The sequence below is a fragment of the Hyperolius riggenbachi genome, chromosome 7, assembly GCF_040937935.1.
Source record: "Hyperolius riggenbachi isolate aHypRig1 chromosome 7, aHypRig1.pri, whole genome shotgun sequence".
Taxonomy (NCBI): domain Eukaryota; kingdom Metazoa; phylum Chordata; class Amphibia; order Anura; family Hyperoliidae; genus Hyperolius; species Hyperolius riggenbachi.
In genome coordinates this window covers 37,404,042-37,424,832 of record NC_090652.1, presented here as the reverse complement: position 1 = coordinate 37,424,832, position 20,791 = coordinate 37,404,042, and the positions used below count along the sequence as shown (strand labels likewise).

The 20,791-nt window shown below is 45.4% G+C and overlaps 1 protein-coding gene across 2 annotated transcripts in view; it reads right to left on the bottom strand.

The window, feature by feature from the left end:
- Positions 1-6,083: 6,083 nt before the first annotated feature.
- Positions 6,084-20,791, bottom strand: part of SETD1A (SET domain containing 1A, histone lysine methyltransferase) — a 100,137-nt gene continuing 85,429 nt past the window's right edge. Inside the window, exons 18-19 of one of the 2 annotated variants that reach the window (XM_068243923.1) lie at positions 13,116-13,253; positions 6,084-7,876 (exon numbers count right to left, since the gene is read on the bottom strand). In XM_068243923.1, the coding sequence (XP_068100024.1) occupies positions 7,703-7,876; positions 13,116-13,253 (312 nt within the window). In that variant the 3' untranslated portion in view covers positions 6,084-7,702. The remainder of the gene's footprint in view (positions 7,877-13,115; positions 13,254-20,791) is intronic. The other variant, XM_068243922.1, reaches the window with a different exon arrangement.

Below are 20,791 nucleotides of genomic sequence, written 5' to 3'. Positions count from 1 at the left end.
AACTGAAGTAAGAGGTATACGGAGGCTGCCATGCTTATTTCCTTTTAATTAATACCAGTTGCCTGGCAGCCCTGCTGGTCTATTTCTGTGCAGTAGTATCTGAATAACACCAGAAACAAGCATGCAGCTAGTCTTGTCAGATCTGACTTTAAAGTCTGAAACACCTGATCTGCTGCCTGCTTGTTCAGGGGCTATGGCTAATCGTATTAGAGGCAGAGGATCAGCAGGGCTGCCAGGCAACTGGTATTGCTTAAAAGGAAATAAACATGACAGCCTCCATATACCTCTCTCTTCAGTTGTCCTTTAAGCCTTAAACTCAGGTTAAAACAGAATGCAAACTGAAACAGCACATGGATGCAGCTAGCCATATGAAAACTTACATTTCTAAAGAGCAGGAGGAGGAGGCAGCGCTTCCCAAGGAAGGCTGCACCTGAATGACCAACTGCATGGATGTTGGCTTCCAAGAACAGTTTGCGCACAGAGTCTTCCGTACTAGACTCTTCCACCGCGTTAAGGGATCCTCATGGAACAGATCCTAACCACTAACAAAAAGCTTATTGTGAACCTGGGGCAGCTTGCCATAAAAAGGTTTACAAATTTTCTTGGTAACGGGCAGAAATTGGCAGCACTCTTAAACAGGCTGCACCTGAAATGACTACCAACAGAGGTGTGCAGAGCCCCCTAGAGACTAAATACATACCTTGTATACAAAACAGACGCAAACTGTGCACTGTGACTAAACCCTAAACTCAGATTAAAAGGGCATGCAAACTGAAATAGCACATAGATGCAGCTCGCCATATGTAAACTTACATTTCTATACAGCAGGAGGAGGTGGCAGCGCTTCCCAATGCAGGCTGCATCTGACCAACTACATGGATGTGCAGAGCCTAAATATAGGCAGGTTACACAACTTGTAATCAGAACAGATGCAACAAAAATGGATGATGTTGGCTTCCAAGAACAATTTTGTCTTTATCCTATACCCTTCTATGCATTGTATGGCCTATATGAATAGATGTTTTGCACAGGTGTGGGTGACTGACAGCAAGAAGTAGTAGTATGTAAAGGAAACCAGAAAGGAGATTAACAAAGTTTTATACATACATGAGGCTTCCTCCAGCCCTATCCGCAAGGATCGCTCCCACACCGCCGTCCTCGGTCTTCTCCCTATTCGGTACCGGGTCCCATAACTTCAGCCAGTCTGCGCAAGAGAAGTGCGCCCTCTAAGTATATCTCCGGCAGCCGCGAGAGAGATATGTAAAGGGCACGCTTCTCTTGCGCGGACTGGCTAAAGTTATGGAACCCGGTACAGAAGAGGGTGAAGACAGAGGATGGCGGCGTGGGAGCGTATGGGGCTGGAGGAAGCCCCAGGTATGTATAAATCTTATTGTTAATTGTCTCTGGTACACTTTAAAGGATACATGAGCTTTGGGGGTGGGTCTGATTTCCAGATTATCCTTCGACTACCATTACTCTCAGCCTTTGCCTAAACCTGTCCATACTTGCCTGCCACCTGCCTCTTCCCCATCTTGTCATTCTACTCTCTTCATACAACGTGTTCCTGCCAATAACCGGAGGAGGACTGTGCCCTGGTGATATCTTACAGCCAAGGGATCAAGTGTCCATCAGAGTTATCGGCCCATTATCCCTTGTGTCGTGCTTTGGTGAAAACAAAGATATTGCGGAGACTCCAAGCCTTGGGCGACCCCATGTAACCTGCCAGCATTCAAACTTGGGGAGATTCTTGGTGTACCCTTAGTAAGTTAGGTCTAGAGAACATCAGAGGCAAAGGATAGGCGAATGCCCTTTGTGTTTTTAAAAGAACTTCAGCTTCCGACCGTACTCTAACTTTGTTCCCTTTAAAGCAGACCTGAACTCCGAACTTCCTCTCTGCTCTAAAAGATATGCAACAGCATAATAACATTTAAAGCAAAACATTTCCTTGTTACAGCTTATAGAGCTGATGCTGTAGTGTAGTTGCTTTCTGGTTTGTTGGGAGCACAGAAAGTGATAACCTTCCATTTACATATTACCTCACAACTAGGCAGACAGTTGACAGGTGACAGGCCGTTCTCTAGAAAACATGCAAGGTGGACACATGGGTGGATTTCTCGGTTTTCCTTCTCTCCTGTGCAAGAGTTCATGTCCACTTTAAAGGGATTTTTTTTTTTTTTTTTAGTTTTGGTTTATCTGTCTATTTACTAGTATTTTAACCAGAAAATGTTGGATATCACAGTTAAAGGGATACTGTAGGGGGGGTCGGGGGAAAATGAGCTGAACTTACCCGGGGCTTCTAATGGTCCCCTGCAGACATCCTGTGCCCGCGCAGCCGCTCACCGATGCTTCGGCCCCGCCTCCGGTTCACTTCTGGAATTTCTGACTTTAAAGTCAGAAAACCACTGTGCCTGCGTTGCCGTGTCCTCGATCCCGCTGATGTCATCAAGAGCGCACAGTGCAGGCCCAGTATGGTCTGTGTCTGCGCAGTACACTCCTGGTGACATCAGCGGAAGCGAGGACACGGCAACGCAGGCGCAGTGGTTTTCTGACTTTAAAGTCAGAAATTCCAGAAGTGAACCGGAGGCGGGGCCGGAGCATTGGGGAGTGGCTGCGCCAACACAGGATGTCTGCGGGGGACCATTAGAAGCCCCGGGTAAGTTCAGCTCATTTTCCCCCGACCCCCCTACAGTATCCCTTTAAGGTGGCCATACACTCGTTAGATTAGCAGCAGATAGATCATCACATTTTCTGATCTATCTGATGTGTTTAGGAACATTTTTTACTAGGAACAGATTTCCAATAGAAATCTATTGTATGAAATCTATTGAAAATCGATCTGATGGCATTTTTTTGCCATCAGATTTCTATTAGGTCTAATTCAAAATGATAAGCAATCTGAACAGATCGACCTAGATTTTCTAGCATGTCAGATCGATTGAAATCAAAATCGGCCACAAATCGATTAATTTCGATCGGCCGCTAATCGGCTCAGTGTATGGGCCCCTTTAGAAACGTGCTATTTCTTTGAACTCCACTAGTTAGTGGAATTGCTTTTGTAATCACAAGAGAAGCTAAGCTTGGATGCAGTAAAGATAAGATAACACCACAGAGATCAGGGTCAGTCACGGCATTGATCACCAAGTCTAGGGACTTTGCTCTGGAAAATAGCCTGAAAATATATATATATATATATATATATATATATATATATATATATATATAATATATATATATATATATATATATATATATATATATATATATATATATATATATATATATATATATATATATATATATATATATATTCAAGGTGAAAAAAAACCCTATATAATGTATAGAGAATGTTATACACACATACACACACTTACACCTAAGGCACCGTTCACACCTAAAATCGAAAAAAAGCAGCGATTACCACTAGCGTTTTGCAGGAGTAATTTTGCGGTTATTAACGCGGAAAAAAAATCACTGAACAGAGTAGTGTTTTGGGAGCGATCGCTCCAGAATCGCCACCAAAACGCATTTGCAATTAACGCTACGCGCAAAACGCCCGCGTTTGGGGAAGTGAGAACACTGTCACAGGGAAACATTAGCTATATGGTATGTAGTGAGTGAGAATCGTGCGATTTCCACTCAAGTGTGAACGAGCCCTAAAGGTGGCCATACACTGATAGATTTGCAGCAGATTCGGACATCAGATAGATTTCTGTCAGATGCCTGTCAAGTCGAATCTGACAGGAATCTATCTGATGTGTGCCACACCCTAGGAACAGATTTCCAATAGATTTCATTCTGAAAATCGATCTAAATGCATTATTGGACCTTAAGATCCAATGCAACTCTATGGGCCACCGATCTGCTGCCAGCAACAGACCGACCTAGATTTTCTATCCTGTCAGATAGATCAAATTGTTCAAAATCGGCAGCAAATCGATCAATTTGATAGAATCAACTTCCAATCGATGGATTAATCGATGGCTGAAATCAACAAGTGTATGGGCCCTTTAAAGAGAACCCGAGGTGTGTTTAAAGAATGTTATCTGCATACAGAGGCTGGATCTGCCTATACAGCCCAGCCTCTGTTGCTATCCCAAACCCCACTAAGGTCCCCCTGCACTCTGCAATCCCTCATAAATCACAGCCGAGCTGTGAGGCTGTGTTTACATCTGTAGTGTCAGTCTCAGCTGCTCCCCCGCCTCCTGCATAGCTCCAGTCCCTGCCCCCGTCCCTTCCCTCCAATCAGCAGGGAGGGAAGGAATGCAGGCGGGGACCGGAGTTCTGCAGGAGGCGGGGAGAGCAGCAGACTGACACTATAGAGATAAACACAGCCAGCTCTGACAAGCTGTTTGTCAGCAGCCTGGCTGTGATTTATGGAGGGATTGCAGAGTGCAGGGGGACCTTAGGGGGGTTTGGGATAGCAACAGAGGCTGGGCTGTATAGGCAGATCCAGCCTCTGTATGCAGATAATATTCTTCAAACCCACCTCGGGTTCTCTTTAAAGGATTGCTGTAGGGGGGTAGGGAAAAAAAAAAAAAAGTTAAACTTACCAGGAGCTTTGAATTGTCCCCCGCAGACATCCTGTGCCCGCACAGCCACTCACCGATGCTCTGGCCCCGCCTCCGGTTCACTTCCGGAATTTGCGACTTTCATCACCAGGAGCGTACTGCGCAGACACAGATCATACTGGGCCTGCACAATACACTGCTGGTGACATCAGCGGGAGGCAGGGCGCAGATGCGCAGGTGCAGTGGTTTTCAGACTTTATAGGTGAACCGGTGGCGCCCGCGCAGCCACTCCCCGGAGCATCGGGGAGTGGCTGCGCGGGCACAGGATGTCTGCGGGGGACCATTAGAAGCCCCAGGTAAGTTCAACTCATTTTCCACCTACAGTAGTCCTTTGGGAGTTAATGACATCAGCAGTCGTCCTCCAGGTCCACAACACTGAATGATTTTTAATATGTGTGAAGGAATTATGATGTCCGCCTTCTATTGTGATTTTTCCCTTACCATTGTTGTAGCAGCACAGTACTTCCCCAGTACAATACTGTTCAAATAATGCATCCGGAGGGTATGATGACACAGCATGTTCCAGCGGGACCTTTATGCAGACTGAGGAGGTTGTAAGTCATCAGGAACAGTTGGGACACCTGAAGGAAACTGGTAGTAACACATTTCAGGGTTTGATCAACCTTCACTGCTGCAAAACAGCTGTTTATTGTTAAAGAGGCCATTTTGTGTAATTCTGAAGAATAGATTCACCAGTTTTAGCCAACCTCTGTCAGCTCACTACTTACCTTTCTACCATTCCAAGCTAATCTTTGGACTCGAACAGCTTGAATTTCTATTGAAGGACCACTATCCTGAAAAACTGTAAAATTCAAAATGCATATGTATAAAATGTCCGTTTGTTCTAAAGTAAAATGCACTAAAAATTAACTTTTTACTACACCGTCATTTACAGTAGGTAGTAAAAATCTGACACATCTGAGGTTTTGGACTAGTCCATCTCCTCATGGGGGGTTGTCAGGGTTTTCTTTATTTTTAAAAGCAATAACTGAATGGCAGTTACTTAGTCCAGCTGCCAAATTAGTGTTCAAAGCAATATGGAGGCTGGCCGCTATCTTTGTATAGATCCTTTCCAGGGAGTGCTTTTGTAAAGATGAAAGGAAACACTGAGAATCCCCCATGAGGCGATGGACTAGTCCAAAACCTGCAAAATCTTTTATAGCCTACTGTAAGCGATAGCAATATAGTAGTAAAGTAATTTATGGTGCATTTTACCCTTTAGACATAGACTTCTTATAAAGATGTACTTCAAATTTTACAGTTTTTTTTGATAGTGGTCCTTTAAAAAAATAAAGTCAAATGAGTTAGAGCACTCACATTTTTCCATTTTGTTTCCCAATAAAAAGGAGGGTTTTGTATTGATACATGACCCACTCCCACTGCATAAATAAAGCACCAACACACAGAGCATTGTATAGGTAATAAACTCGTGTTTCTACAAGAAACAAAGCAGTTAATATACAGAATATACAACATTTCTTAGGCCTGATGCCCCACACATCCCCTGCAGACCTGACTGCCCCGCCCACCACGCTTATTGCCCCTCCCCTAGCCCTGCGTAGGACGCCAAAGAGGGGGCACTCCGCCAACAGCTAAAACAACTGAGACAAGAGCCAAAAAAAAAAAAAAAAAAAAAAAAAAAAAGGACGTCATAAAGGGTAACCTCTTCTACGTGTAAAACGCTTTGCTGATGTTGGTGTACAACGCCAGCTCACGCGATACTTCCTGCAGACTGAACAGCGATTTCTGGAAGAGCTAAAAAAAAAAAGCTCAAAAGCTTTCATCTATGCCCTTCTCAGCAATACAGGGAGGAGAGAACCAAAGCGGAGCTAAAGAGGCGATCGCTCAAGTCTCCGGTACGGATAAAAAAAATGTTCAGAATTTAGGAAACAAGTCAAATAAATTAATCATAAAACCTAAAAACCACATACATATTATTAGAATGGGGGGAAAAAATAACCAAAACAAAAAGAAATGGCAGCTTGTCCTTTTTTTACGCAGTCAGTGGTCTTGGAAAAGGTGACATGATTGGTCCACTGATCGCGGGATCTGAGCGCTAATGGTGGGAGGAGCATCGTGGGCAACAAAGTAGTATAAAAAACAGGTATAAGATATTCAGATCACTGTACAGAGCATCGTCTTTAAAACTGGCAAGTAGGCGGGAGGGGTTTGATTTCATGTGGCGCTTGACGGTCTTTCGACGCCACAACCTCATTTATGACCAGTGCCTGGGCAACTCCAAAGTCCGCTATATGTACATATGAACAAAGCGTAGTGTGCTCGTATATACAATTAAGAGTAGAGGGGCACCTTAATACAAACGGGGGACGGAGAGGTTGTGGGAATGGTCCATTGGGGGGGGGGGAGCAGAGACTGGAACCAAGGGTCATCCTTTCTCACGTCACAAGGAAAAGACGGTTTGTGCGTTACACAGTCTTTGTTGTGGCCAAAGAGAACTAAAAAGGGGTACAAGGGCACACCAAACCTGCTCCGGATGCTAGAGGGTCTACAACCTAAGTTTAGGGTTAGGGGGCGTGTCTAGGACTTTCACCATTAGAACTGTAGAAAATCAGTAGGAGAGAGGGGTTTAAGGGTCCACATCTCTTGGCCGCCGCCCTGTATAAATAACATACTCCCATAAAGGAATAAAAAGAACAGATAACTGAATTATATAGAAAAATAGGCCAATTAAAATGGCTAGCAAATAAAAAAATCAACATATATTTATATACAGATAAGTATGCCCCCTGCAGGACTGAAATTAAGTGGGAAGACCGTCTCCATACAGATCGGGTCAATGCTGAAAAGGTTCTGACGATTGACGCCACCTTAAAAAGTGCCATCTGTAGGCCGGGGGTTGTATTTTCCAGGTCCAGGGAATAAAATTAAAAAGAAAAGACATTCCAAATACCCACAAAAAGATGTCGCCGTCTTCTTTCGGTGGCCGCCATGGACAGCGACAAAATGCCACTTTGTCCTCGCATTAAAAAAAAGGACATAACAATAAAAATTGAAGTAACGGGCCAGGATGCTTCTACAACCTTTTTGCCCATTATGACCTCAATTGGGTTATTTGGCCGCCGTAAGCAGCGATGCAGAGCTCCTGGGGGGGGACCTGCAGCCACGCCCATGGTTTAATTCAACGTCCCCCGGCAGTTCTCAGTCCCACATAAACAGGGAATCTTGCTTTCCTCGATGGGGAACTTGTAGTCGTAGGTGATCTCCTCGTTCACATTGATCTGCTGCTTGGAGTAGATGACGATTTTCTTCTGGGATTCAATGGTGATGACTTTGGCGTAACAATTAGGCTAGAAAGAATACGAAAAAATATATCACTTAAAAACAGTAGCAAATGAAAAACCCACAATCTTCAACATAGAAAGTAACTTTATCACTGCATATTACACAATTTTAAGTAACTGCTTTCTTTTCTATGCCATTTTAAAAAGGGAAAAAAATTTAAAAAGTACACTATTGCTCCATTTCCACCCATAATAGTTTTACAATAAACAGTGGCACTATGAATAATACCCACACATTTTATTTGCCTATTTGTCCTTGTTATTGCAACATTAAAGGACTTACGAGGACAAAATGGCTAAAAAAGCAAAGTACCTGCAAGATGTTTAAATGCACGGAGGACGCCGTCCACGCCCTCCGTGCAGTTCCGCCGGGTCCCCTTCCTGAAATCACCCCCCGTGCCAATTGCGACCCCACAGGCCGGGTCGGGCTCTCATGCTGCTCCTAATATGGCCACCGGAATTGGCCGCGGCTGCGCAGTCCGCATTGCCGCTACAGTGCGTAGCTAGGGGGGCTGGCCCTAGAGCTGCGCAGCCGTACTCGCGGCAATGCGGACTGTGGAACTGCATGGAGGGCGCGGACGGCGTCCTCCGTGCATTTAACCTTCCTGGCGGTATGCCGCGCAGGAGGCTATCTCAGCTTCTGGTGGGGCGATTTGCCCCATTTAAAGTGCTGTGCGCGCAGCTAGCACTTTGCTAGCCGCGCGCACAGCTTGATCGCCCGCAATCGTCCGCACGCAGCGGCAGAACAGCCCCCCCCCCCCGCCAGAGCCCTGCGCTGCCCGGACCAATGAGTTCCGGGCAGCGCTATGGGCTGGATCGGAGGTGTCTGACGTCAGCTGACGTCATTCCGATCGTCGCCATGGTGACAGGAGCAGCCAAACGGGAACGCGTTATATACGCGTTCCCCTGTTTGCTATTGATGCCGGCGACGATCGCACTAGAAGGACACATGCGCCCTCTAGTGTTTCATGTAGCTACCACTCTGATAGCTTTACATGAAACAAAAACAAAAAAATAAAAAAAAAACGTATTTCTGCCTATTTGGCAGAAAACATCAGCCGCCAGGAAGGTTAAACATCTTGCAGGTACTTGGCTTTTTTAGCCATTTTGGCTTCGTAAGTCCTTTAAAATCATGTTTTGAGTAATGTACAGTGACAATATTTTATTTGAAAATAAAGGTGTATTTTAAATTTTGTGTTTGTTTTCTCATTGTATTCTATTACTACAAGCCCTTATTTGCAAAAATAACAGTAATACACCCTCATGGCGTACATGTTTAAAAATCAGAGTACCTAAGGTAACTATTTATTCTCTTTTTAATAGTCACTTTGTACCAAAATAAAACACTTGTGAAATAGAACTAGAGTATATAAAATAACAATTTTAATGCTTTTGATGGAGCTCCGCCTTCAGTCTCCAAGCGGCAATCGCCGCTCGGGAGACTGTTAGATGGTTAAACCGCCATCTAAGTACTGGTACAGCGCTGCGATCTGCAGCAGTGCTGTACAGGGGACACAGAAGCGATCCGCTGTGATAGGCAGACGGGGGGGAGGGAGAGAGGATAATTTACATAAAATTAAAAAAAAAAAAATTCATAAAAAAAAAAAAAAAACACAGTAAATATTTATTTAAAAAACAAAAACAAAAAAAAAACCTGGGGGTGATCAGACCCCAGCAACAGAGAGCTCTGTTGGTGGAGGGAAATCACTTGTGTGCTGTGTCGTGCGGCCCTGCAGCTTGGCCTTAAAGCTGCAGTGGCCTATTTCACACAAAATGGCCTGGTCTTTAGGGGGGGTAAAGCCTGTGGTCCTGAATAGGTTAAGGAGTAGACTACACAGGAGGCAAGTATGACCTGTGTATGGTTATTCTGACTTTTGGTTTTCGCTTCACGTTCTCTTTAACCACCCTGGCGTTCTTTTAAGATCGCCAGGGCGGTTGCGGGAGGTTTTTTTTTAATTAAAAAAAAAAACTATTACAAGCAGCCAACTGAAAGTTGGCTGCATGAAAGCCCACTAGAGGGCGCTCCGGATGCGTGCTTCTGATCGCCTCCGGCGATCAGAAGTAACAAGGAAGGCCGCAATGAGCAGGCTTCCTTGTTTCGCTTACCTCATCGCCATGGCGACGAGCGGCGTGACGTCATGGACGTCAGTCAACGTCCTGACGTCAGCTGCCTCCGATCCAGCCCTTAGTGCTGGCCGGAACTGTTTGTTCCGGCTACGCTGGGCTCGGGTGGCTGGGGTGACCCTCTTTTGCCGATGCACGCGGCGGATCGCCGCGCTGCGGCGGCGATCAGGTAGCACACGCGGCTGGCAAAGTGCCGGCTGCATGTGCTCCTTTTTATTTGACCAAAATCGGCCCAGCAGGGCCTGAGCGGCAGCCTCCGGCGGTAATGGACGAGCTGCGCTCGTCCATACCGCCCAGCAGGTTAAGCCATAGACCCTGAACCAGCATGCAGCAGATCAGATGTCTGTGACAAATCTGACCAGATTAGTTGCATGCTTGTTTCAGGTGTGTGATTTAGATACTACAGACCAGGAAGATCAGCAGGACTGCCAGGTAACTGGTATTGTTTAACCTCCTTAGCGGTATGGAAGCGTTATTACGTCATCACGATCGTCGCCATGGCGACGAGGGAGGCCCTAAAGGAAATCCCGTTCAGAACGGGATTTCCTTATGGCTAACTGCGCCGGCGGCGATCGGAGGGGTGGGAGGGATGCGGAAGGGAGGGGGGCATCATGTAGCTAGTGCTAGGCTAGCTACATGATTGAACAAAAAAAAATATTAAAAAAAATAGCGCTGCGCTGCCCTCTGGCGATCTTTAATAGAACGCCAGGGAGGTTAAAAGGAAATAAATATGGCAGCCTACAGAGGTCTCACACCTCGGGTTCCTTTACACAATGAATCGTGATTTTACTGTGACGCAATTTCACATAGATCACACGAGAATCATGATGCAACCGCGTGTCGTTTGGTATAATGCCTGTATGGTGCAATTGCAATTTTCTACAATAGTAGGTAAAATTTCAAAAGCACTTAGTGAAGGGCAGTTGCTCACTTTAACTGCCAAAACTGCATGCGAACAAGTGGGCGGGGGGACTGCATCTTTGTATTAATCCTTTCCAGGGACTGCTTTTGTACAGAATAAAATAACATATTGATAATCCCCCATAAAGACATGGACTAATCCAAAACCTGTCAGTTCTTCTACTTACTAGAAGTGACATCACAGGGAATAAAAAGTAATTTAGTAGCCAATTTTACTCTGGAAGAAACATGGTTCTTATTTGTGTGTGTTTACATGTATTTTAGAATTTGTATGTATTTTTGTATTGTATTTTGTATTATTTTAAAATTTGTACGTATTTTTTGAATTTATTTTTTTCGTTATAGTGGTCCTTTAAGCATGCAAGACCTGGCATTTTGCAATCCGCAAACGATCGGAATCAGATCACGGTTAGTGGAAAGCAGCCATAAAGCAAGGTGTAGTGGGCTATGTGGACACCAACCGTATTTGTTTTTGATGGACCAAAAGCAAAATTAACCCTGCTCCTACTCCTTGTTTCAACTTAAAGGGGCACTACAGCAAAATGTAAGCTATTGGGATTACCCAAGTAGCATGTTTCCATTAGAAAGAGCAACACATATTAGATGGTGCTGTTGTTTACAAAGGTCATCTGGAAAATGTATAGCTCTACCTACAGATCCTGCCATCACCAAGGCAAGAAAAGCTAGGCTTTGTGATAACAGCTAAGGGCTAGTCAACATTTAAAGTGCAAATCAAGAATCGCTATTGTGATTTTGCGGCTGAAAATGTTGCATTTTTACCGCAGTTAGTGATTTCCGTTCAGTAGAGCGAGAATAACAATGCAATTGCCCCCAAATCCCTGCATGCAGCGAGTTTTCGATGGATTCTAGTGAGAATGTATGCATAGGGATACATTAGCAGCAGCGTTTAGCTGATCACCGGCAATCAGCAAAGCGCTACCAAAGCGCCAAGCATGAACCAGAGTTCATATGTTTCTCCTCTGTCAGTTCAAAGCCCTGTTCTCCTAATGCAAGTTCATTCTGCAGTGGAATATCCTAGGTAAACAGCTTGCCTAATACCTTTCACAGTATTAGGAGAACTGGCTTGCATTACAAGAACCACAGGGATTTGAGTTGAGGGAGAGGAGAGACATAGCTGTTATCAGGCAGCCTGAGGCCCCTTTGCTTGAAGTTAAAACTGAAAGAAAACTGATTTTCAAAGTAATGCCCATGTTTACTATGACATTTCACACTATACGCGTTTTAACTGAAATCAAAAACTCAATGCACTGCTATGAAAAAAAAAACCACGCCCCAACGTGTACTAACGCATACCAACTGATTAAGTGTAAAAGGGCCCAAACTGAATATAGAGTACATCACTTACTTTGCCTTGGCGACACCAGGATCTGTAGGTGAGCTATAAATCCTATCCAGACAACCTTTATAAACAACAGCACCATCTAATATGTGTTGCTCATTCTAATAGAGACATACTAAGAAAATATAGAAACTTACTAGAAATTTAGAAGAAAAAAAAAAAAATAGAAACTTACTAGGGAAAAATAGCCTACATTTCGTTGTGCTGCCCCTTTAATTTGTGATCAAATGATAATTTAGTAGTCCATAATGGAGGAAAGTTATGTAGATTTTCTTTTATATCAGGTTGAACTTTCTTCACATTGTTATATTTGACTTCTACCCTCCTGTTTTGTTGTAGTAATACAGTGTTGCTTGTGAGAGATGAGACTAGGTATGGATGAGCTCTCTTTACGCTGCTCCACTGAATTGGTAAACTCAATGGCCTCCATTCACTAAGATCATGCTGGAGATAATAAGGCAAGAGAAAACTTACCTCCACATAAGAGAGAGTTATCTTATCTCTTCATTCCTTACGTTACCTCCTCTGTAGTTAATTTACCTCCTCTGTAGTTATTTTCACACGCAGTTAATTAACAGCCTGTCTTTAACTCTGGAGTTATTTTAAGGATTGGAGAGTTAACTTAAAGACAGAAGAGTTAACTTTAGGTTTGCCAGAGGTAAAATGTTTCCTGAATACTACATGCTTATCACCATGGTAACAACTCTAGAAGAGTTATTAAAGACAGGAGATAAGCTTAGTGATTTGAGGCCTTTAGTCTGTATTGACAAATTGATACAAAAAAACATGAACATGAACCCCCCCCCCCCCCAAAAGAAAAAACCACAATGGTGGCCTTACCGAGCAGCAGTGGTTAATGAACCTGGCCAGATTGCCAACCTTGGTGGCATCGATGATGGTGTCCTGGTCGACCCGGAACAGGTAGCTGCTGCCGATGCCTTGCTGGGCGTACCGCTTCTCACGCATATCCGCCACCACCTGTACCATGGAAATCACAGACACGTCATCAAGAAGGTCAGCTGGTGCAACTCTCGTACTGCCCCCTACATGGGCATCCCTCTCATCAACCAGCAATACATTCAGCCATATTCTAAATAAGAAAAGCTTGAAAGAAACAAGGTGAGGGGGATATGCAACTTATCTTGTCAGAGCATTTGAACCTTTTGTTCAGGGCCTATAGCTAAAAGTATTCGAGGCAGAGGATGAGCAGGGCTGCCAGGCAACTGGTATTGCTTAAAAGGATATAAATATGGCAGCCCCCCTATCCGTCTCAGTTGCCCGTAAGTTCAGGATTAGATGTATTCTCACAGAACACTTTCAGCCTCTGAGCGGTTTTCTTTCAGAGGCGTGCAATGTTACATAAAGGGATTACCAGCATAGTTACACACAGGGAATCTTGGCAGCACCAGATATTAGTTATTGGTGTGGCCTCTTTAACATTACTCTGGTTATGTATGATCTTATGGGTGCGGTCTGGCATTGGAATTAATTCCCTTCATAAACAGTAGAAATTACCTCTTCTTATGTAAGAGCTGGAGATTAATGACACTTCCACAATGAGCTGCAGCTGCTAAGAGCCTAATAAGCTAACATTACTGAACGCAAACAAACAGCACTGACAGGCCAAGCCCTCAGCGGATGCCAGCACACGTACTGTACAAGGCTCCACCTCTTTCAGCCAGCACTGACAGGCCAAGCCCTCTGGTGATGCCAGCACACGTACTGTACAAGGCTCCACCTCTTTCAGCCAGCACTGACAGGCCAAGCCCTCAGGTGATGCCAGGACATATACTGTACAAGGTTCCACCCCTTTCAGCCAGCACTGACAGGCCAAGCCCTCAGGTGATGCCAGCACACGTACTGTACAAGGCTCCACCTCTTTCAGCCAGCACTGACAGGCCAAGCCCTCTGGTGATGCCAGCACACGTACTGTACAAGGCTCCACCTCTTTCAGCCAGTACTGACAGGCCAAGCCCTCAGGTGATGCCAGGACATATACTGTACAAGGCTCCACCCCTTTCAGCCAGCACTGACAGGCCAAGCCCTCAGGTGATGCTAGGACATATAATGTACAAGGCTCCACCCCTTTCAGCCAGCACTGACAGGCCAAGCCCTCAGGTGATGCCAGGACATATAATGTACAAGGCTCCACCCCTTTCAGCCAGCACTGACAGGCCAAACCCTCAGGCCGACCCCACCGCTTTCAGCCAGCACTGACAGGCCGAGCCCTCAGGTGATTCCAGCACACGTACTGTACAAGGCTCCACCCCTTTCAGTCAGCACTGACAGGCCGAGCCCTCAGGTGATGCCAGGACACGTACTGTACAAGGCTCCACTCCTTTCAGCCAGCACTGACAGGCCGAACCCTCAGGTGATTCCAGCACACGTACTGTACAAGGCTCCACTCCTTTCAGCCAGCACTGACAGGCCGAACCCTCAGGCCGAACCCACCGCTTTCAGCCAGCACTGACAGGCCAAGCCCTCAGGTGATGCCAGCACACGTACTGTACAAGGCTCCACCCCTTTCAGCCAGCACTGACATGCCAAACCCTCAGGTGATGCCAGGACATATACTGTACAAGGCTCCACCCCTTTCAGCCAGCACTGACAGGCCAAGCACTCAGGTGATGCCAGCACACGTACTGTACAAGGCTCCACCCCTTTCAGCCAGCACTGACAGGCCAAGCCCTCAGGTGATGCCAGGACACGTACTGTACAAGGCTCCACCGCTTTCAGCCAGCACTGACAGGCCAAGCCCTCAGGTGATGCCAGGACACATACTGTACAAGGCTCCACCCCTTTCTACACAACTACTGTATGTGTGAACAGGCCCTGTGAATGACAGAACCACAAGGTGGCAGCACAAGCTACTGCAACCTCTACAGCACAGAGGGTCAATAAGAAGCAAATCAATCTGTCTGAACAAACCCAGAACCAGGAGCCTCAAGTCTGCGCAGTAGCTTGGAGCTGATCAGGCTCAGCTCTTTCCGCCAAGCCTGAGCTAGTATAGTGCCCAGTATGGGTAGGTAGTGCCCCAGTATAGCTAGTATAGTGCCCAATATAGCTAGTATAGCCCCAATATAGCTAGTATAGTGCCCAGTATAGCTAGTATAGCCCCAGTATAGCTAGTATAGCCCCAGTATAGTGCCCAGTATAGCCCCAGTATAGTTAGTATAGTGCCCAGTATAGTTAGTATAGTGCCCAGTATAGCCCCAGTATAGCTAGTATAGTACCCAGTATAGCTAGTATAGTGCCCAGTATAGCTAGTATAGTGCCCAGTATAGCTAGTATAGTGCCTAGTATAGCTAGTATAGTGCACAGTATAGCTAGTATAGTGCCCAGTATAGCTAGTATAGCCCCAGTATACTTAGTACAGTGCCCAGTATAGCTAGTACAGTGCCCAGTAAAGCTAGTACAGTGCCCAGTATAGCTAGTACAGTGCCCAGTATAGCTAGTACAGTGCCCAGTATAGCTAGTATAGTGCCCAGTATAGCGCCCAGTATAGCCCCAGTATAGCTAGTACAGTGCCCAGTATAGCTAGTATAGTACCCAGTATCGTGCCCCAGTATAGCTAGTATAGTGCCCCAGTATAGCTAGTATAGTGCCCCAGTATAGCTAGTATAGTGCCCCAGTATAGCTAGTATAGTGCCCCAGTATAGCTAGTATAGGGCCCCAGTATAGCTAGTATAGTGCCCAGTATAGCTAGTATAGTGCCCAGTATAGCTAGTATAGTGCCCAGTATAGTGCCCAGTATAGCTAGTACAGTGCCCAGTATAGCTAGTACAGTGCCCAGTATAGCTAGCATAGTGCCCAGTATAGCCAGCACAGTGCCCAGTATAGCCAGCACAGTGCCCAGTATAGCCAGCACAGTGCCCAGTATAGCTAGCACAGTGCCCAGTATAGCTAGCACAGTGCCCAGTATAGCTAGCACAGTGCCCAGTATAGCTAGCACAGTGCCCAGTATAGCTAGCATAGTGCCCAGTATAGCTAGTATAGCCCCAGTATAGCTAGTATAGAGCCCCAGTATAGCTAGTATAGTGCCCAGTATAGTGCCCCAGTATAGCTAGTATAGTGCCCCAGTATAGCTAGTATTGTGCCCCAGTATAGCTAGTATTGTGCCCCAGTATAGCTAGTATTGTGCCCCAGTATAGCTAGTATTGTGCCCCAGTATAGCTAGTATTGTGCCCCAGTATAGCTAGTATAGTGCTCAGTATAGCTAGTATAGTGCCCCAGTATAGCTAGTATAGTGCCCAGTATAGCTAGTATAGTGCCCAGTATAGCTAGTATAGTGCCCAGTATAGTGCCCCAGTATAGCTAGTATAGTGCCCCAGTATAGCTAGTATAGTGCCCCAGTATAGCTAGTATTGTGCCCCAGTATAGCTAGTATAGTGCCCAGCATAGCTAGTATAGTGCCCAGTATAGCCCCAGTATAGCTAGTATAGTGCCCAGTATAGCTAGTATAGTGCCCAGTATAGCTAGTATAGTGCCCAAGTATAGCTAGCATAGTGCCCCAGTATAGCTAGCATAGTGCCCCAGTATAGCTAGCATAGTGCCCCAGTATAGCTAGCATAGTGCCCCAGTATAGCTAGCATAGTGCCCCAGTATAGCTAGTATAGTGCCGAATATAGCTAGTATAGCCCCAGTATAGCGAGTATAGTGCCCAGTATAGCTAGTATAGTGCCCAGTATAGCTAGTATAGTGCCCCAGTATAGCTAGTATAGTGCCCAGTATAGCTAGTATAGTGCCCCAGTATAGCTAGTATAGTGCCCAGTATAGTTAGTATAGTGCCCAGTATAGCTAGCATAGTGCCCTAGTATAGTGCCCAGTATAGCTAGTATAGTGCCCAGTATAGCTACAGTATAGCTAGTATAGTGCCCAGTATAGCTAGTATAGTGCCGAATATAGCTAGTATAGCGCCCAGTATAGCTAGTATAGCGCCCAGTAGAGCGCCCAGTATAGCTAGTATAGCGCCCAGTATAGCTAGTATAGTGCCCAGTATAGCTAGTATAGTGCCCAGTATAGCTAGTATAGTGCCCAGTATAGCTAGTATAGTGCCCAGTATAGCTAGTATAGTGCCCAGTATAGTGTCCCAGTATAGCAGACTGTCCCGCGGCCCAACTGCAAACGTGCCACAGACCACAGGTTGGGGACCTCTGCATTACTGGACCATTAGATGCAATGCAACCCTATGGGCCATGGATCTGCTGCCATCAAGAGATTGACCTAGAATCGATTTCTGATCGATTGATTCTACAGAATCAATCGATTGATCGATGGCTGAAATCGACCAGTGTATGGGCCCCTATACTCTGATAAGACTGGTTCTCTATCACATGATTTTATGAGTGTGGAATGTGCAGCTGGGGATGATCTGTACCGCCTTGTAGATAAGAGATGGCGCTGTCTGACTCACACAGGTCAAACTAACCTTGAATTAGAACGAGCTACTGCATAAACAAATAACTGTAAAAATAATTAACAACTAAACAAAGTTATCTACTTAGGTTTTCAGGTATTCAAGATTTTTTTTTTACTGTATTATGCAGAACCAATAGTTGTTTAATTTATAAGTCAGGATCTAATCTACTGTCAAGGAAGGCGGAATAATCATACAGTAGAATCCCTTTATAGTAAACTCCATAAGGACCAGGCAAAGCGGTTTACTAGATCAGAGATGGTTATACTCAAGCACATAAAGTATACTATGGCACTGGATCTTTATTCAGTCAATAATTGAGTCAATTTTTTTTTTTAAATGCTTCAGCAAGCGAGCAAGCTAGACCAAAATGCACAGTGCTTAATATGCAGGGATTTGCATGCAATAATCATGCGACAGCTTGCACAGGAAGCATAGGTCTCACCAGTTAATGCAGGTACAGTACTGATAGTGTGCTCCTCTGTCCACATGTCTGTGCAGCCTGGAGGATACTGTAGTGTTGCAGCCATGCACAAGCAAGTCACAGATGACAGGCAATTCCCTCAGTAATCAGGCAGCAGCTTGCACAGGAAGCATAGGTCTCACCAGTTAATGCAGGTACAGTACTGATAGTGTGCTCCTCTATCCACATTGCTGTGCAGCCTGGAGGATACTGTAGTGTTGCAGCCATGCACAAGCAAGTCACAGATGACAGGCACCTCCCTCAGTAATCAGGCAGCAGCTTGCACAGGAAGCATAGGTCTCACCAGGTAATGCAGATACAGGACTGGTAGTGTGCTGCTCTGTCCACATTGCTGTGCAGCCCGGATGATACTGTAGCATTGCAGCCATGCACAAGTCTCAGATGACAGGCAATTCTCTCAGTAATCAGGCAGCAATTTATACACTAAGCATAGGTCTCACTGGCTGGTGTGTTTGAGGTAATCCACACTGGCCCAGAGTAGTGTGCAGATAATGAGCAGGCTGTCAGCCAACCCACTGACCACGGCACATGGGTCACCCCACTTTCCACTATAGCTGGATACAGAATAACGCAGGGGCCAAAAAACAGGTTTACTATAACAGAAGTTGTATTATATAGGGGTTTACTATACCAGGTCTTACCTCCCATATACTTAGAATGGTGCTTGGCCAGGACCTGGATGTTTACTATAGCAGAGTTTACTATAACAAGATTATACTGTAATCCGTCATTCATTTCTCCACCTTCCTTGGGTAGACGTTGCTATAATTCAGTGTGTTTTAGTCCCCTGTACTTTTCTAGCAGTTTTGGGTCACCCTGAGCTGCTTGGGTCTTCTATAAACCTACACTATACGTCCAAGCGAGTGAATGGTGACGTTCCACAACACACGTTAATATTTTATGTGCAGTCAGGGGACAGACACAGAATGGAATCCAGTAGCTAACTGAGCCCATACAGCTAGCGATTTTGGCGGCCGATTGACCAATAGACAGATCTCTCACCATTTTAATCTGTTCGGAGAGAGATCTGTTGGTTTGGGGGGGTACATGTACACAAGGGGGGACAGCAGCCGGGGGTTTCAGTCATGGCCGTTACTGCTGAGCACCCGCTCACGCATGACGGCCCGACATCTTGCAGTGTGTCTGATCGATACATTCGACCAATTTCAGGCCGAAATTGGTTGAATCGCCGATCGACATGCTTTTGGCAGTACTGATTTTCAGCGAATAATTATGAAATTAGACAGTTGACCTGCCACCAAATCTATAGGTGTATGGTCACCTCTAGTGAGAAGTTTACGGAGAGATTATAAAGAAAGTATTTGCACTTAGTGAAAGGCAGGAAGACAGTGAAGAGTGTTGCTGTATGCAGTGACTGAAGTAGAACTCATAAGCAGCAGCACCATCTAGTGGCAGAACAGAGCCTCTGCCAGAGTGAAGATGTATGCAGTGACTGAAGTATAACTCGTATAAGCAGCACCATCTAGTGGCAGAACAGAGCCTCTGCCAGAGTGAAGAGTATTGATGTATGTATGCAGTGAATGAAGTATGAATTGTATAAGCAGCAGCACCAACTAGTGGCAGAACAGAGCCACTGCCAGAGTGAAGATGTATACAGTGACTGAAGTATTCGTATAAGCAGCAGCACCACCATCTAGTGGCAGAACAGAGCCTCTGCCTGAGTGAAGAGTGTTGATGTATGTAGTGACTGAAGTATAAATTGTATAAGCAGCAGCACTATCTAGTGCAGTGGTCCTCAAACTAAGGCCTGCGGGCCAAATGTGGCCCCCTGAAGCTTTTTTACCGGCCCTCCACACACAAAATTTATTCCTTATAGATGCAGTCAGCTACATCTTTCAATATTGGTGGTCCGCCTATAGAATAGCAGTGCTGGCACCACCCATCCACATGGAAGCCAGAAAGCAGTAATTCGCTGGTTTCCCATCAAATTTCACATCAGGTGACACTGCTGTCCAATTGGACTGCAGGTTGTCACCTGGATATGCTTTACTATGTGGTCCAAAAAGTCTTGTACATAATTTTATGTATACTACGGCCCCCCAGCAGTCTGAAGTATGTTGACCTGGCCCTCGACCTAAGACATTTGGGGACCCCTGATCTAGTGGCAGAACAGAGCCTCTGCCAGAGTGTAGAGTTGATGTATACAGTGACTGAAGTATAACTGGTATAAGCAGCAGCACCACCATGTAGTGGCAGAACAGAGCTTCTGCCAGAGTGAAGAGTATATACAGTGACTGAAGTATAACTGGTATAAGCAGCAGCACCACCATGTAGTGGCAGAACAGAGCCTCTGCCAGAGTGAAGAGTATATGCAGTGACTGAAGTATAACTGGTATAAGCAGCAGCACCACCTAGTGGCAGAACAGAGCCTCTGCCAGAGTGAAGAGTATATGCAGTGACTGAAGTATAACTGGTATAAGCAGCAGCACCACCTAGTGGCAGAACAGAGCCTCTGCCAGAGTGAAGAGTATATGCAGTGACTGAAGTATAACTGGTATAAGCAGCAGCAGCACCATCTAGTGGCAGAACAGAGCCTCTGCCAGAGTGTAGAGTTGATGTATACAGTGACTGAAGTATAACTCGTATAAGCAGCAG